Below are 18894 nucleotides of genomic sequence, written 5' to 3' on the forward strand. Positions count from 1 at the left end.
GGGGAGGAGCAGAAAGAGAGGGAGACACAGAATCTACAGCAGGCTCTAGGCTCTGAGCCATCAGCACAGAGCCCGACGCGGGGCTCTTAACTCATGAGCCGCGAGATCATGACCTGAGCTGAAGTCGGACGCGCAACCAACTGAGCCACCCAGGTGCCCCGCTCAGTCTTTTTTAAATTTTATTTTAATGTGTATTCATTTTTGAGAGAGGGCATTGGGGGGGCCCTGCATCTCTTTGCTTTCCTGTTTATTCCTGCCCCCCATCGCCAGAGGGATCTTAACATTTGAGTCACAGCTTCCGTGCCTTCTCAGCTCACTAGCCTCTGCTGTCTCCTCACTTCACTCAGTAACCGGGGGTCTCCTCGCATTACAAGAACCCATGGCGGCAAACAGGAAGTTCCTGGACCAGCACACTCCTGCCTCAGGATCTTTGCACTGGCTGTTCCCTCTGCTGGAACAGTCTTCTCCCAGATAGCCGCCTGGCTCCACCCCCTCACTTCCTTCAAGTGTTGGCTCAAAAGACACCTGTCTGAGCGCCTTCTTAAATACTGCAACCCGTAGCCTCCTCCCTAGGTCTCCGAAACTCACGCCCCCGGCAGTGTTTTTGTCCATAGCACGCATCCCCTTGTAACTATAATATGTTCTTGGTTCTTAAGTTTATGGTTCGCCCTCTTCCCACTGGGCTTGAAATTCCGTGAAGGAACAGATCTTGTCCGTCTGGTTCACCGCCGTAGCCACAGGGTCCGGAACAGCACCCGGCATACAACAGGTGCTTCACAGAGTGGCTGAACGAATGAATTCAGGCTGGTAGTTGATAATGTATATGTGTGCATAGACACATAGTTTAATTGATAGGAGGGGAATGAAAAATAATGCTTACTGTATGGAAAGGGGACATGAGGTTTCTTTTTGTTGCCCCCCCCCCCAATGCGGGTGAGGAATTGAACATCCTTCACGGAATGGGCTTCCAGAAGTGGCTGGGAGGAGAAGCTGTGTTTCTTGTTTTATTTATTTTTTTAAGTTTATTTATTTATTTAGAGGGGGGAGGGGCAGAGAGAGGGAGGGAAAGAATCCCAAGCAGGCTCTGTGCCAAGTGGGGCTCGAACCCATGAACCCCGAGATCATGACCTGAGCCAAGATCGAGAGTCGGACGCCCAAATGACCGAGCCACCCCAGTGCCCCTTTTATATTTCTTTTTAAGGGGTGCATTTCCTTTCTCTTCTTGTGAGCCCCTGTGCCCTCTGTGGTAGGGTGGGCCCACGTTTGTGAGCCAGCCAAAACCATGTGAGGCCGCCAATTCCCTTGTACCTCTCTGTAGGGATGGAATTTTCTAGTGCTGTCCATGGTGGTAGCTGCTAGCCAGGTAGGGCTATTTGAATTTAAATTGGAATTAAAGTTTAAAAATTTGTTTCCGGGGCACCCGGTAGCTTAGTTGGTTTGAGCGTCCGACTTCGGCTCAGGTCACGATCTCACGGTCTGTGGGTTCGAACCCCGCGTCAGGCTCTCTGCTGACAGCTCGGAGCCTGGAGCCTGTTTCAGATTCTGTGTCTCCCTCTCTCTCTGCCCCTCCCCCACTCAAGCTCTGTCTCTCTCTCTCTCTCAAAAATAAATAAACGTTAAAATAAAGAAAGAAAGAAAAAGAAAAAGAAAAATTCAGTTCCTTAGTTACACCAACCACATTTCAAACGATCGCAAATTGGTGGCTACCACACTGGACTGCAAAAGTCGAGAACATTTCCCCCTCTCTCTCTCTCTCTCTCTCTTTATTTATTTAAAAAATTTTTTCATATTTATTTATTTTTGAGAGAGAGAGACACAGAGCCCGACACGGGGCCCGAACCCATGAACCTCGAGATCATGACCTGAGTGGAAGTCGGATGCGCAACTGACAGAGCCACCCAGGCGCCCCTATTTATTTATTTATTTATTTATTTATTTATTTATTTATGGGGGGGAGGGGCGGAGACAGAGGGAGAGAGAATCCCAAGCAGGCCCCTTGCTGTCAGCGAAGAGCCCCACGCAGGGCTCGCTCTCACGAACTGTGAGGTCACCACCTCAGCCGAAATCAAGAGTTGGATGCTCAACTGCTGAGCCCTCAGGCGCCCCGTAGAACATGTCTACCATTGCAGAGAGGGCTATTGGAGACCGATGCTCTAGGAACACATATGTGTCTGTCCCCCAGACTAGAGTGGAAGGTCCAAGAGAGCATGGTGAAAGGATGTAATAGATACTTATTGGAGGGGCACCTGGGTGGCTCCATTGGTGAGGCATCCGACTTTGATTTTAGCTCAGGTCATGGTCTCACGGTTCGCGAGATCGAGCCCCATGGCCTGACAGCGTGGAGCCTGCTTGGGATTCTCTCTCTGCCCCTCCCCTGCTGTCTCCCTCTCTCAAAATAAAAATAAATGAACCTAAATAAATAAATAAATAAATAAATAAATAAAATCCTTACTGGATGAATGGATGAATGTCTTTTAACTTTCATATCATTAGGGGTTATTTTTTAAGGGAGATGATAATTCAGTATTTGTTTTCCTTGTTTCTCTCCATGTATATGATACATATACACGTGCATACATATATACGACCACTCTAAGAAAAAAAAAATACTGACATTGGGAATTCCCCAACAAAAATGGTCCAGGCAGATCACCTACAGTGACGTTCATAGCCAAAAACCCCACTCGTGTAATCACAAGCCCTCCGCTTCCAGAGTTTTGGACTTCCCTCCAAAATATGAACAGACAAAAACAAAACAAAACAAAAACACGCGTATGACCAGACTTCTAGGGATTACTAGATATCAGTAAAGCCCCAGGAAGAAAGATAGAAAGGAACCCAACAAATGGGAAGGGGCGGCGAGGGGGAGACTTGGAGCAAACAGATTATGCAGAGAGGAGAAAATGTGAAAAAGACAAGATACTGTAACTTCGAACCATGCGTATTATAAAATAGGACACTATAAATAATACTATGAAATTTAGAAAATAGTATAAAAATTCAGGGATAAAAAAAAAAAAAGAGTTCTTGGGAGGGGCACCTGGCTGGCTCGGTTGGAGGAGCATGTGACTCTTGATCTCAAGGTTGTTAGTTCAAGCCCCACATGGGGTCTAGAGATGATGAAGAGACATAAGTAAAGTTAAAAAAAAAAAAAGAATTCTTGGAAATTGAACATATACTCACAGAAGTGAAAAGCTGAATCAAGAGTGGAAGATAAGGTTAGGAAGAGCTCTCGGGAAGTAGAGCGGAAAGATAAAGAGCTGAAAAAATAAGAGAATGAAAGGAAGAGACAGTTCAGGAAGCCCGATATCAAATTAATAAGAGTTCCAGAGAGAAATGGAGGGAGGGGGGGAATCACAACTGAAAGAAATCAAGGAAGTTTCCCAGAATAAACGACAGGAGGACACCCTTGAGAGGTCCAGCGATGAAAATGAACGAAGACGCTTCACTGAGAAATGTCAACACACTGAGAAGAAAAACAGGTGACACACAGGCTTACGGATCACAATGATTTTGGATTTTTTACCAGTAACGCTGGTAATTAGCAGACAACAGAGCGACGCCTTCAAAATTCTAGAGGAAGGGTGCCTGGGTGGCTCAGCCGGCTAAATGTCTGACTTCGGCTCAGGTCATGATCTCGAGGTTTGTGAGTTCGAGCCCTGCGTTGGGCTGTCTGCTGTCCGTGCAGAGCCTGCGTTGGATATTCTCTCCCTCTTGCTTTCTTCCCCTGCCTCGTTAGCTCGCTCGGTCTCTCTTTCTCAAAAATAAATATTAAAAAAAATTAGAGAGAAAATGACCTCCAGCCCAGAATTTTATACCCAGCCAGAAGGCCTACCAAGACTAAAGATGTTTTCGACATGCAGTGTCTCTAAAATTTTACACACACACGCACGCACGCGTGTGCGCCATGTGCCTTTTGTCAGGAAGCTCAAAAGAACAAGAGAGAAAAATCCAGGAAGAGTGAGGTTTAGGATGTGACCAGGGGACCGGTGAAAGGATGGGGATAGTAGCTATGCAGCATGCCGGAGCAGGTCAGAGGCCACGAGGGAAGCTTCGTCAGTATGGTGAAATTAACAGAGTACCTGATGCAAATGAGCATGTGAAGAAGAGATTCACATAGTTAAGAGCATTTTGAATTAACAAAGAAAACTCAGCCACTAAGCAAGTGGGGAAAAAAAAAAAGAAAGACAATGATTAACTCCAGGAAAAACAAAGAATTGTGTAGGAGAGGAAAGTAATCATGGTTTACTACTTCTGGCAGCTGTGGGAGCATTTACACAGTCATAACATATAAACACTGCATTTTCATCTAGCCAGAATCACAGTGTGGGAGGCTGGAGTAATTTGAATAAGAGTATGAGTATGTGTCTCCCATAGTAAGAAGTGAATGGAAAATACCCGAAATTGAAAAATCAAGAGGTAGCCATACAAACACGGTATTTCGAGACAGGGACACAAACAGCAAAATGATACAATAAATGAGGTAAACGCAGATTGCTCTGGGGCGGGCGAGACGGGAAGGGTAGGCAGATGGGACACTGTTGGCTTTCGCTAAAAAACCAGAGAGATCTTGTATTTGACTCTGCAAACTATGTGGATGTCTAACTCCGATAAAAATAGAACTAAGGGGGGAAAAGAGTAGAAAGGAATACTGGGGAGAAAAAGAATTCTGCCGAAGCAGGAAGTCAGAGCGAGAGGTGACAGTGAGAAACGCAAGATATTCTTTGTGAGTCCAAGAGGCTTCTGGGGAGGGGCACAAAGAGGGTGATTCTGGGATTTTTGCTGCCCACCTGAGGCAAGGTAGTCTAGTGGTGGAGGGGCTGGGCTCAGAATCCAATGGCCAGGGTTCAAATCCGAACGCTGCCACCAGCAGCTGTGGGACCTTGCTACGCCTCAGTTTCCTCATCTATAAGATGGGAATGATAATCTTCACCTCTAAAATATCATGGGTTGAGGGGCGTCTGAGTGGGTCAATCGGTTGAGCGTCCATCTTTGGTTCGGGTCATGAGCTCATGGTTCATGAGTTCGAGCCCTGCATCGGGCTCGTGGCTGTCAGCGCAAGCCCGCCTTGGACCCTTTGTCCCTCTCTCTCTCTCTGCCCCTCCCTCTCTCTCTCTCTTAAAAAAAAACCACACAAATAAATAAATAAATAGGGGCGCCCAGGTGGTTCAGTCAGTTAAGCTTCTGGCCCTTGATTTCAGCTCTGGTCATGATCTCACGGTTCATGAGTTGGAGCCCCACATTGGGCTCCGCTCCGACAGTATGGAGCCGGCTTGAGAGTCTCTCTCCCTGTCTCTCTGCCCCGCTTATGCTCTCTCTCTCTCTCTCTCAAAATAAATAAACTTGAAAATAAATAAATAGTAAACATTAAAAAAAAATGAAGTCTTATGCGTTGAGTCACCTCTCCCAACAGTTGTACATGGAAGTCCTGCCTTAGTTGGAGGTCGGGTCTTTACAGAGGTGATCAAGATAAAATAAGGCGGGCCCTGATCCAACAAGACGGGTGTCCCCACAAAAAGGGGGGAATTTGGACACTGAGACGCGGAAATGGAAGACGACGTGAAGACACGGTGGGGAAGATGCCCAGCTACGAGCCATCGGAGTTCCTTCCCTGGCCCTGAGAAGGAACCCGGAGCACCGGGAGCCTCCAGAACTGTGAGGCCACAGACTTAACGGGAGCCCCAGAAAGCTGAGAATGACCTAATTACATGAGTTAGAGCAGAACTTGATGTAGAACAAACACTAGAGTAAATGAAAACGAGATGGGAAGGATCCAGGCCTTGGCAAGGATACGGGACCAGAGGAATGCGCTGCCGGTGTGGAAGTTGACCCAACCACTTTGGCAGATGTCTAGAAGCATCCTTCCTTCCTTCCTTCCTTCCTTCCTTCCTTCCTTCCTTCCTTCCTTCCTTTATAAAGTTTATTCATTTATTATTTCTGAGAGAGAGAGAGAGAGAGAGAGAGAGCGCGCGCACAAGCAGGGGAGGGGCAGAAAGAGAGAGAGAAGCCAAAGCGGGCTCCGAGCTGTCAGCACAGAGCCCGCCGCGGGGTTCGAACTCACGAACCGTGAGATCGTGACCTGAGCCGAAGCCAGACGCTCCACTGGCTGAGCCACCCCGGCGCCCCAGGGAAATATCTTTTAAAAGCTAAGCATACACCTCCCTATGACCCTGTCGTTTGCGCCCATGCGTGTTGACCCAAGAAAAATGCATGTGTACACCCCCCCCAAAGACTTCCACGGGGATGTTCCCAGTAGAGGGGGCGCCGGGGGGTGGGGGCGTTGAGTTAAGTAGTTTCAGCGCAGGTCATGACCTCACAGTTTCTGAGTTAGAGCCTTGCCTGGGGCTCTGCGCTGACAGTGTGGAGCCTGCTTGGGATTCTCTCCTCTCTCTCTCTCTCTCTCTCTCTCTCTCTCTGCCCCTCCCGTGCGCACACACACACACACACACACACACACACACACTCTCCCTCTCAAAGTAAATAAATAAACTTAAGAAAGAAAGAAAAAAAAAGAATGTTCATAGAACCTTCCTAATGGCCGAATACTGGAAATAATCCAAACGTTCCCCAGCAGAACAGAGCTTGGGCAAAACAGGCCAGACACAAAAGCTACCACATACGCCCCGTGCGCTTCTGCTTACGGGATATCCCAAACCAGGCAATGCTAATTTACAGTGACAATCTAGGGTGACCAGAGAGGGACTGGAAATTTCCCATACCCTAATCTGGGTGCGGTCGCCCGCCCGTCCGCATCTGCGTGTGGGACACAGACAAATCCTTGAGCTTCACGCTTAGCTTGTGCATGTTACATCTCAACAACAACAGCCCCGACAACATAGAGATGAATTATAAAAAGACACAGGTTGGAGCCTCAAGCAATGGAGGGGGTTGTTGGGGGGCGGGGGTTGTGGCTGACATTTGGGTGAACAAAACAAAACAAAACAAAACAGGTGTCTATCCTGGTCCGAAGTCAGGGGTGGGATAGATTTGGATTCCTTTTTTTGAGATGGGGCTGCTCTCCAAAACTCAGGAACCGAGTGGATTCTCTGGACATGGGGTCCCCCTGAGTCACTGCATTCTTGCTCCCCGAGGAAAGAGACCGACAACAAGAGGCATACCTGGGTAAGTCCAAGAGGAAGGCAATGCCTCTGATTCCCAAGGAATGGGGCCTCAAGCCCCCCGGAAGTAGGGGTGGGTGGGCAGAGCCCAGGAGACCGCCCCGCGGGGCAGAACAGAGGGAGAGGCTCTCGAATCCCCCAGGGGGTTCCCTAGAGGGAGGGGCTGAGGACGAATGGTTAGGAGAGGGGAGAGGGCATGATGAGTCAGCTGGCTGGCGGGGTCGGATACCCTGGGGGTGAGTAAGGAAGGGAGAAAGTCCCAGGGGGCTCGGGGTGGGGCCCAGGGCTGGTTCCTCAGGTTCACTAGGAAAGTCTGCATTTACGTGATGTAGGCCCGGCGGCCCAATACGGTAGCTACGCGCCGCGTGGCTATTCTGGGCCCTTCAACGCGGCGCGTCTGATCTGAGATGCGCTGAGTGTGAAACGCACCCGGGCTTCTTGCGGGGGTGCGGGGCGGGGGGATTATGTAAAAGGTCCCAACCATTTCCATACTGATCGCACGTTGCAATATTTTGACTATACCTGGTTAAGTAAGACGCACTGTTAAAATTAATTTCACCCGTTTCTTTTTACGTCTTTTAACGCGGCCAGGAAACACTTCCTAGCAGCGGGCGGCAGCGCGCCTCGAATTCCGGAGGAGAGCGGGGTCCCAGCCCTAGACATTCGGATCTGAGAGGCCAGCGCGGGGGGTGGGGGTGGGGGGGCTTTTCTGGGGACTCGGGGGAGGCGTGGGTTCCGATTTGGGTCGATAGGTTGTGGAGCTGGGAAGATACGCTCGGGCCGGCGAGATGTTCCAGAAAGCGAATTAAATCCGGCGAAGAGGAGCTGGAAGCCAGAGTGACCCGGAGAAGCACCGGAATTTGCAGGATTCTTGGGAAGGGAGTCTGGAGCCAATGTTCCAGCGATCCTAAGGGGCGGGGAGACCCTGTATGACCTCCGGGGGTGGAGCGAGCAAAGGAGAGGAGGAAGCGGGAACAAGTTCCAGAGAAGGAGGAGCAAGAGGGCAGCAAAGGAGGGGCGCCCTGAGGGGCTCCGTTGGCTCAGGTCACGATCTCACGGTTCGTGAGTTCGAGCCCCACGTCGGGCTCTGCGCCGCCAGCTGGGAGCCTGGAGGCTGCGTCGGATTCTGTGTTTTTTTTCCTCTCTCTCTCTGCCCCTCCCCCGCTGACGCTCTGTCTCTCTCAAAAGTAAAAATAAAAGTAAAATAAAATGCAGAGGACGCCGAGGAGCAGACGAAGGAGGAAAAGGAAGGGAAGAAAATGGAACAACAAAAGAGGTAAAAACAGGCGCCTGGCTGCCTCGCTCCAAAGAGGGCGCGGCTCTTGATCTCGGGGTCGTGAGTTCAAGCCCCACCTTGGATGCAGAGATTACTAAATAAATAAATAAACTAAAAAAAAAAAAGAAAAAAAAAGAGGTCGAAAGAGTTCTGGATCTACACTGTCCAGAATGGCAGTCACTAGTCAGGTGTCACGCTTTTGCACTGGGAATGTGGCCACTCCAAACTGAGAGGCACTGTGCGTGTAACACTCCTCAAAGCTCCCAAACGGAAAAAAAAAAAAGAACCCATCTCATTAATGTTTTGTGGCCATTGATTTTCATATTACTATGGAAAGAACATATGGGGGATAGTGGGGTAAACATCACTAAGATTACTATCCCGTTTCTTCGAGTGTGGCTGATAGAAACATTTAAATTACATGTATGGTGGGGCGCCTGGGTAGCTCAGTCGGTTGAGCGTCCGACCTCAGCTCAGGTCAGGATCTCACAGTCCCTGAGTTCGAGCCCCGCGTCGGGCTCTGGGCTGATGGCTCAGAGCCTGGAGCCTGCTTCCGATTCTGTGTCTCCCTCTCTCTCTGCCCCTCCCCCGTTCATGCTCTGTCTCTCTCTGTCTCAAAAATAAATAAACGTTAAAAAAATAAAAAAAAATTACGTGTATGGTTCCCCAGCTCTGCTCTAGGGGGGAAAAAAAAAGGCAGGAAGAAACTCCTGGAATCATAAACAAAGGTTAAGGAGGGGTGGGGGAGAGCGCTTCTCTTTCCACCTTGTTATTATTTTTTTTAATGCTTATTTATTTTTGAGAGAGAGAGAGAGAGAGCAGGTGCACGCAAGCGGGAGAGGGGCAGAGAGAGAGGGAGACAGAGGATCCGAAGCCGGCTCCAGGCTGACAGCAGAGAGCCTTTAGTGGGGCTGGAACTCACAAACCATGGGATTGTGACCTGAACTGACTGAGCCACCCAGGTACCCCTTTACCTTAATTTTAACAACAAGCAAGTGTTAGGCAAAGAATACCGTTAAGGAGAGGTTAAAAGACAGTTGGGGGGAAGGGAAATTTTGTTCAAGAAGCTGGGGAATGTGAAGGCGACAGGCGGTCGTGCTGCGCACAGAGACAGGGGCTCTCCTCCAGATGGGGGAGCCCTGGGAAGGGTGCTGAGGGGTCCACCAGGAAACCCCCTGGAAAAGCAGGAGGCCGGTGTTCTGGAAATGAGCACCAGATTTTGTTTGCCAGCAGGTTCCCACAGGTTCATCTTTGAGAACCTGTGCGGCGCAGGGGCGTGGCGGCCCAGGAACCACGTGACCAGGTCCCCCCTGGCCGCTGCTGGTTGGCCCGGCCAAGGGCACCCGACTCCTCGCTGGACCGGCGGGATTCTCACTAGCGGAGCTGTGAAATTGAACCGAGGCCGCCCCAGGGCTCCCGCCGGACCCTGGAGCTGAACACCTGCAGGGAAACTGGGGGCCATACAGCGTCCGTGGGCACAGCCGAAGCCAAGATCTGTGCAGAGAGCCTGAGATGAGAGCCAGTGGCCCCTGAGAGGACAAAACCGAGAAGGCGGACAGGAATCTTGGTTCCTGACGTCTCCATTTCCCAGAGCCACTTTGTAACCCCGGGGGGGGATTGTTGACTCCATATTATGAAGGCAAAAATTAGGGCTCAGAGGCTGAATTGCCTGGCCCAGGGCCCACGGCAAGTAAGGGGTAGCTCCCATTCCAAGCCAGGGCCGTCTGACTGTACGATCAGGGCTGTTGAACACCCCTGGGGGCGCCTGGGTGGCTCAGTTGGTTAAGCGCCCGACTTGGGCTCAGGCCATGATGTCACCGTTTGTGAGTTCACGGTCCGTGAATTCGAGCCCCGCGTGGGGCTCTGTGCTGACAGCTCAGAGCCTGGAGCCTGTTTCAGATTCTGTGTCTCCCTCTCTATGCCCCTCCCCTACTTACCCTCTGTCTCTGTCTCAAAAATAAATAAACATTAAAAAAAAATTAAAAAACTTTTTTTTTTTTCCCTGTGCTATTCTGTGTCCCAACACCTCTGCCCATGATTCTCCAAACTCGACACACCCCTCAGACCTCAGGCAAGGGAGTGCTGTTCTGGGCCCCCTGCTTTTGAGGACTCTCCCCGCCCCACCCCCTATTGCCAGAGGCGTCCCTGGGGCCAAGGAGTTGTGCCCACGCAGAATCCACACCTCTGGTTGGAGAGAGATTATGCTCTGAGAACTGGGGGTAGAAAGAATAATGCCCCCCCAAGATACCCACACCCTAATATTTGGAACCCGTGAATACGGCAGATGTGATTAAATGAAGCATCTCGGGATGGGGAGATTAAACTGGATTATCTGGGCGGACCTACTGTAATCACCAGGACCTTTCAAGAGGGAGGGAGGAGGGTCCTTCAGAGAAGAGATGACAACGTGAGCAGTTTCAGGGACGCAGGGCCAGGAGCCAAGGGATGTGGGAGGGATGGAGGTGATGCGGAAGGCAAGGAAACAGATTCATGTCGGGGGACAAGGAGTCACGTTCTCTCCAGGGCGAAATTCTGACCTTGAACTTGTTTAGCCTCTCTGTTTGTACTTTTTTTTTAAGTTTATTTATTTTGAGAGAGATAAAGTGCGAGTGGAGGAGGGGCAGAGAGAGAGAGAGAGAGAGAGAGAGAGAGAGAGAGAATCCCAAGCAGGCTCCATGCTGCCAACAGAGAACCCGACATGGGGCTCGAACCCACGAACCGGGAGATTATGACCTGAGCAGAAACCCACAGGCGGACGCTCAACCGACGGAGCCACCCAGGCGCCCCCAAAGTCTCGGTTTAAAAAGAAAAGCCTGTTACCCAACACACCTCGAGTTCGTGGTGCTTCAAGGGGGAGGGTGAAGGAGAAGAGGGGGACAGATCTCTGCAGGGGTGGGGCGTGGGGCAGCGAGAACAGCAATGAAGAGTCAGGAGGGGAAAGAAAGAAGAGGTGACTCATGAGAAGGTACTCCCGTTCTTGGTATCAGAAGTGAGAGGTCTGCAGGGGAAGGAAGCCCCGAGTGGACACAGGCAGAGGTGGAGACAAGAGACCGTGTGACCACCCCCCCCCCACCAGGGGTCAAGACAGACGGCGGAAGGAGAGCCCCTGAGAAGGAAAAGATACACGGGAGAGGCTTCTCGGTGGCAAAACACCAACTGCACGAGGGCAGGACTCCGGCGGACGGCTTGGCTGGCACAGTCTCCCTTTGCGACCTCTCCCTCTGCCATCGTCTACAACGGCGGCCCGAAGGCTGACGCACTCAGTTTCCCAGCCTCCTCTGCAGCTAGCAGTGACCATCTGGCACACGCCCGCGAAACAGCCAGAAGTTCCCCGAGAAAGGCATACTCTCCCCCCACTAAAAAGGCAAGGCCTTGCCGGGAGGAAGTCCTCCACAATTTCGCGCTTCCTCCGCCTTCTTGCCTGGAACCAAGGCTGCAGCGCGGCAGCAGCCATCTTGTGACCAGGAGGCAATCACAGTGAGCAAGAAGGTCTAGGCTGGAAGGATGGCGGGACGAATACGTGGAAAGGGCTGGGATCGTTGATGGTATCTTTGAGCTGTCATGCCCGCCTTGGACTTCTTACTGAGAGGGAAAAAGACACCTCTGTCTGTTTACTCCTAAGGATTCATGCAACTTACCTCTTGTGTTGTCTATTGTTATCCAGTGCAGGAACTGTGCCTGGCACAGAGGTGGTGCTCCTTAAAACATTTCAAAAGGAACGAATGACTTGCACGTTCTCACAAAGCCTCGGTTTCCTGTCTGCAACTGGTTCTGAGAGTCCCATCCCCCACCCCGCCGCTTTGCGATGCGTACCCAACATTTTCCTTCAACCGGATCGGTTAGCTTTCTTTTCAAAAATTTCAATCGAGACAGAGCGGTAAAAAACGATTCAGTTAGGAGTGGCTACTTGAGGGGTGAGCAGAGGGTGGGCCTTGGGGACGGTGACCCAGAGGACGCGATAGCTTCCTCCCTGGTCCCGCTGATGCCCGACCATCCATTGGCCACAGGGCAGCCAGAAGGAGCATTTGCAAACAGAAATCAGATCACACCCTTCCCCTGCCTAAATCCCCCCCTCTTCATGGCTTCTCACTGCCCTTCGAAGAAAACCCAGCCCTGACCTCAGCCTCAGGTCCCGGAACACCCGCGTCTCACTCTCATCTTCCCCTCGGTCAGCTCTCTGCCCTACAGCCACAAGACCACTCCTGTCTCAGGCCCTTTGCACAACCTCTGCCTGCAAGCCTCTGCCTCCGTAAGCCCACCCGGCTAACCCTCACGTCCTCTGGGGCTCTGCTCCAGTCACCTCCTCCGAGAGGCCCGCCCTGAACACCTTGGTGAATGGGTCCCAATTCAGACGCGCCCTAACTCACCCGCACTTTCTGGAGCAATCATACTGATTTCTCCATTTGTGTGTTTCTGGTTCATTTCCCATCTCTGGACTCTAAGCTCCCCCAAAGCCGGGATTATGGTCTGTTTCTTCACTAGCCTGGCATAGACTAGGGGCTAAGGAAATATATGCACTTTGAATGGTGCAATCGAGGAGGAACAGGGAGGACAGTTACTGTGCCCAGCTTTGTTATAACCTTGGTCTGTACTTTGGAGCCTGAACTTAACTTTATCCCTGTGATTTGGGAGGCTGAAGTTAAAAAATATATACATTAAAAAAAGGAAAGAAACACTAATTCAAGTACGGATTCCGGCGAGTTCGGGTCTAATGATCATACCGAAAATAATAATAATAATAATAACAGCAAACACCCACAGTGTGCCCAGCAGTACTACTAAATAACATATTATACTAACCGATAATGAGAACCGTAATCATTCTTATAACAACTTGATGGGCGCGCTCTCCTGTTATCCCCATTTTACAGAGGAGGAAACCGAGGCTCAGAGAGGTCGAGTAACTTGCCCGAGGTCACACAGCCGGGAAGAGCCAGAGCCAGGATTTCAACCCTGGCAGTCTGGCCCCAGAATCTGTAGCTACTAGATCTCTGAAAACACCACAGGGACGCTACTTCTGGAAGGGGGAGCTCGCGCCCGCCGTCCACGACCTCTGCCCTCCAAGCTGGCCCACCCCTGGCTGACCTCTGAGGCTGATGAACGACCCCCCGGCCCCTCGCTATCTCGGAGCATCCTCAGGGCCCCCGGCGGCCCCCCGCCCCCCAGCCCGAGTCTGCGCTGACCCTGCCTTGAGCTGAGTGAGCGCTTCCTCTACGCGGGGCTGGTTGTAGCGCACCATGTAGCTATGCATGTCCGGGTAGTTGCTGCGAATGTTCTTCTCCGTGGACCCGTTGGGCACCGTCCCAAACTTCAGGGGCGGGTACTGCTCCTGGGGCCGCTGGAACTGGGGCAGAATGGGAAGTTATTAGGGCGCCCCCCTGGGGCCATCTGGGTCAAGGACATCCTTGACCCAGATGCTCTGTTCTGGGGGACGCCGGCCATCTGGCAGGCGCCCCGGTCCAGAAGCGTTTCTCAAGCGCTCTCACCACGACCCTTTTCGACTCCAACCCAGCAGATACATCCGCAGGTAGCCACAGATATGCGTGCATATGTGTCCACGCGTGTATACGTCCACATGATCAGGAGTACTATGGGCATCTCTAACAGCCAGCATGGCCAGATCATAGTCCGATCAGAAGAGACACTGGCTCCAGAGTTCCAGAAGGGTCCCAGAGTCCCCTGACGTGCCAGGCATTAACACTTAACTTGCTGGATCATGGGAGGTCCCAGGGGCAGGTGCTTGGCACAGGGCGGGGGGGGGGGGGGGGGCTGGAGGCGGTTGCTATGTACCGATCCGTTCCGAAACAGTTCACTCTTTTAACAACAGACGTAGCCACACAGGTGTGTGTTGGCCCAACGTCAAGTGCATATACGACCAAAGCAAAGATGCAAACACATTACGTGTTCAAAAAAAAAAAAAAAAAAAAAAAAGCTGTTGCAATCCACTGAACTGATTTCTCAGCCTTCTACTGGGTCACAATAGGTTCTAACAGGTCAGCTAACCACTCTGGTCTCCAAGCGTGCTCTGTATATCACCAGTCCCCAAACAAACCGTGATCGGTGATGAGGTGAAGTACAGACCTCGAGAGAGGGAGCACTTAAAGCAATTTTTTGGAGGGGAGTTTATTTATGTATGTATTTTTGGAGGAAACTCTACACCCAACGTGGGGCTCGAACTCACGACCCCGAGATCAAGAGTCGCACGTTCTGCCGACTGAGCCCGCCAGGTGCCGTGCCCCCAGAGCGATTGGCCAGAATGATGTTACGTCTGTTGAAACTGAGTAAAACTTGGGGTTTGAATGCGGCGCGTCTTGGTTTTTCCATTTTATGTTTCTTTTCTCACAATTCGTTTCTATGGTGTCTTACAAAAACACCGATCTGCACCGGGGAAAGGTCACAGATTAGCCCTTCCTCACGGTTTGAGGGAGGCGCTGGTCTAGAATAGCCCATTTGGCATTGCTGCCCCCCACCCCCACCCCAGGACGTTTAGGGACACTCTCTCCTCCTGGGAACATTTAAATAGAAACACAACCTTTCTCTTCCAGAAGGTTCTATTCTACCAGTTTGGAACTCTCTCCGGGAAAAGACTCCCAGGAATCCTCCCTGACCTCCGGGCGGCCAAACTCTGACCTGACCTCCCATCCCAACCAGCTCCCCCTCCCCGCCCCCCTCCCTCCCCCTTCCCCCGCCACACACCTTCCGGTCACTGAGCCCAGACACGGTGTCCACATACTCCTCCTGGATCATGAAGGCGGCCAGGTTGGCTGTGTAGCTGGCGAGGAAGATGACGGCGAAGAAGGCCCACACCAGCACCATGATTTTGCTGGTGGTCCCCCGGGGGTTCTCCACGGGCACCGAGTTATTAAACACCAGGGCCCAGAGCAGCCAGATGGATTTCCCAATGGTGAAGGTTGAGCCTCCGGGGCCTGCAGGGGGCCAGGAAGGGACCATGGACCCCAAATCCCTTCTACTCCATGAGGGAGCAGAAGGAACTACAATTCCCAGCGGGCCCCAAGGCCTCTTGGCACCTCCAGAGGCCACCACTCTACCCCCCCTCCCCCAGGGGCTGCTGGGAAATGTAGTTCCATCTGCGGTCCGGGTGCTCGGAGGTGATGGAGGAAGGGGACTCACGCTTGCCCGTGGCCAGGCTGCGGTTGTAGCCGACGGGACTGAGGTACTCGAAGATGAAAACGGTCACGGCGACCACAGTGAGGCACATGACGAACATCATCACCCACACGGCAGGGCTGTAGGGCTCTGGGGGCAAGGGGGTGTGGGGTCATGACTTGGCCAAGCCAAGGACTGGGGGACCACAGACGTGAGAACACGGTGCATCAGAGATCTGACCCTGTCCTGCTCTGTCCCCTGCCCAGGCTCTCCATCTCAGGGACCGTCTCAGCGCCCATCCAGACCCCTGGGAGACAGTGTCTCTCAAAGACCGCCACCTCAACCTCTTCTGCGGTTTCTGCCACCAAATATAAACGGTCTCCTAAACTGTTTCCTGAGCCTCGAGTCTCCACCTGGCCACCCACCAGGTTTCACACCGAGGCCAACGCCCAGGCCCCCCATCCTGGGAGCCCCACCATCCATCCAGTCCAACCCCCGCCATTTGCCAGCTGCACACCCTTCCCCCCTCCCCGTCACCAGCCACAGCCTGTCCCCCCGACTTCTGCCCCCCAACTCGGCTCCCCTCTCCACTCTCTCAGCCAACAAGCTCAGACCTCATTCTCTCCCCTGGACCATCTCCCCTGTCTGTCCTCTCCAGCCACCACCCCCCTCCCCGGCCCCTGCAGCCCTAGAGGATCCTTCTGCACCCAGAGGTGACCTGGCCTCCCCCCTGCCCATAGCCCTCTGTGGCTCCCCAGCGCCTCCGTGACAAAGTCATTGCCCCTCAGCCTCGCTTCCACGCTCCTTTCCGGCATGATCACTCTCTCAACAACCCACTGCTTTAACCGGCCAGAACTCACAGTTCCAGAATGAGCCTCGCCCTCTCCGCCTTGTCTCCACCGCTCCCCTGACAGGGGCACCACCCTGACCTACCTACCAGACAAACTCGCATCCGTGTGTCTCCTCCTCACACCGCCTCCGGGAGGTTTCACCGACAATGAACCCAAATCGCCACTTCCCCGAGATTCCTACCAGGTGATCTGACCTCCCTGGGCCAAGCGCAAGCGGCCAGCACTGCCCCTGTCACAGCAGGGTCACCACCCGGACTGTCACTGCGGCATCCGGGAACGCTCTTGTTGCCTCCGCTGGGCAACGTGGTGGCGCACAAGTACGACCTTGTCACTTCCCTGCTGAAGCAGGGGCCCCATGTGCCTCTCAGGGTGTACCCGCAGGGACCTTGGTGCAAAGAGAAGGCCACGGAGATGTTGTCGGGGGAAATACACAGAAACGAACCACAAAGGAAGAGCTGTGCTGTCTCCCGGCCTTTCTGCTCCCAGGAGCTTTGCCCAGACTTCAGAGAGCAAGAGAGAACTGACGTGCCCTGCTGCCCTTGGCCTGATGTGCACTTTTCTTGCCGTTGTCTCCCAGTTCGGTCAGTGAGATCCCGACCCGGTGCGCCTCAAGGCCACCAACCTGCTGGGTGTCAGCTTCCCAATCGCATCCCAGGACTGGTTCCTTCCTTGTCTCACCCTCACTGTCATCTTCTTATCCCACACCCACCACCGCTCTGCACGGACCTCTGCCTTCCCGGGGGCCTCCGGCCTCCACAGGGCCTCCAGTGGGATGTTTTATAAGCCTAGATCTGATCATACGCCCCCCTCCCCCACCACCTATAGTTAAAACCTTGGCCGTCGCAGCAAGAGTGAAACCCCACTCTCCTACCAGAGCCACCAAGGCCCCTGCATCATCCACTCTGTTCCCTCTCGGTCCTCGCCTCCCACCCTCTCACGGCCACCTCCAGCCACACAGGCTTCGCTCCGTTTCCCAAACACTCCACACGCGTTCCCACCTTTGGGGTCTTTGCCCGCTGCTCCCTCTGCCTGGAACCGTTCTCCAGCCAGATCTCCACAGGACCGAGTCACCTCCCTAAAGGGGCCCTCCTGCCCTCCCCTGATGGCACCGACCCTGTACCTCTCCAACTCTTCCCCTGGCTCAGTTTCTCATCTTCTTCATCATCACCTGCAGTGATTTTGTCCCATGGATCCGTTTAAGAGATTATTGTCTGTCTTCCCCACGAGGCCAAGAGCTCTTCGAGGACAGGGATTTGTGTGCAGCCCCGGAGCCCGGCACAGGATAGGTACTCAGTGAACACCGATAAGGGAATCGAGCACTTACTATGTGCCATTACCAAGCTAATCTCTTTTCCTCATCTCCTATACAGGGGAAGACTTGGGGCTTGTGGGCCTGAAGCTTATACAATTTGGAGGGGTGTCTTTAAGAAAAAAACCATACAGAATTATGACTCCAAGAATGCAAGGCGCAGGGCCTTGAAGAGAATGTGCCAGAGAAGGTTCCTGAAGCTCCAGTGTCCTGGGCCTCGTGGTAAGATGGCTTCTCCCGTTTTACAGACTGGGAAACGGAAGCTCAGAAGCCATGCCAACTTGGCCAGTCACACCGCGGGGACAGGCAACACCAGGATGGGACCCGGGCACGCAGCTGCCCCAGTGTTGCCGTCCCAGGGCCCCGGGCTCACCGAGGAAGGCCGAGGGGGACACGGTGCCATTGCTGCGTGCCACCATCACACTGATGCCCGTCTCCACGAAGGGGACAGAGAAGTCCACGATCTCGGAGCGCTCCTCGTTGATGGTGAGGGAGCCGATGGCCATGTCGGCGCGCTGGTAGAACACCTGGGGTGAGGGCGAGGAAGGGGGTGAAGGAACCCGGCTGGCTCAAGCACATAGAGGAGGATGGTGGGCAAGCCCGGCCCCAGGAGACCAGAGACAGGGGGACAGAGAGGGTTAGGAGAGTGGATGAGGGGGACGCAGAGTGGGGCACGAAAGGCGGAGGGGAGAGGCGGGGAACGGGAGTGGGAGGAGGTAGCCCCAGGCCCCGTGAGAGGCTCCGAGAACCCGCTCTCCGGATTTGGGCGGCATCCCCCTAGGCCCCGCCCCCTTCTTTCAGGGTGCCGCCCTCCTAGCCCCGCCCCTTTCGCCCTCCCGCGTCCGTCCTCGTGGCCCCGCCCCGCGGCCGAGGCGGGTCTTCGGGGGCCGGCCCCGCCCCTTCCGAGCCCGGCTTCCCTCCTTCGGGCCACGCCCCTCCGGCCCCAGGGCTCTGGCGCCTTGGCCCCGCCCCAGCCCGGCTCCTCCCCGGACCGCGTCCCCGCCTCACCTCGCCGATCATGCCGTTCCAGACGCCGTCGATCTTCTTTCCGTGCTTGCCGTTGGTGACCAGGTAGAGGTCGTAGCTGAAGCCGATGGTCTGCGCCAGCCGCTTCAGGATGTCGATGCAGAAGCCCTTGCAGCACCGCTTTTCCGGGCGGGGGGCGTCCGGGGGAGGGCTGCGGGGGAGCGAGCAGGCTTGGGGATGCTGGGGACCCCCCACTTCAGACTCCCC

The 18894-nt window shown here is 53.5% G+C and overlaps 1 protein-coding gene across 1 annotated transcript in view; it reads right to left on the reverse strand.

Moving 5' to 3' along the window:
• Window positions 1-18894, reverse strand: part of GRIN2D (glutamate ionotropic receptor NMDA type subunit 2D) — a 33655-nt gene that overhangs the window by 4706 nt on the left and 10055 nt on the right. Inside the window, exons 5-9 of the mRNA XM_047077705.1 lie at window positions 18670-18838; window positions 18035-18188; window positions 15526-15651; window positions 15091-15320; window positions 13578-13738 (exon numbers count right to left, since the gene is read on the reverse strand). Of these exons, the coding sequence (XP_046933661.1) occupies window positions 13578-13738; window positions 15091-15320; window positions 15526-15651; window positions 18035-18188; window positions 18670-18838 (840 nt within the window). The remainder of the gene's footprint in view (window positions 1-13577; window positions 13739-15090; window positions 15321-15525; window positions 15652-18034; window positions 18189-18669; window positions 18839-18894) is intronic.

This window comes from Lynx rufus, unplaced genomic scaffold, assembly GCF_022079265.1.
Source record: "Lynx rufus isolate CCGP_SWC_20201006 ecotype Redwood Valley unplaced genomic scaffold, mLynRuf1.p SCAF_16, whole genome shotgun sequence".
NCBI classification, from domain to species: domain Eukaryota; kingdom Metazoa; phylum Chordata; class Mammalia; order Carnivora; family Felidae; genus Lynx; species Lynx rufus.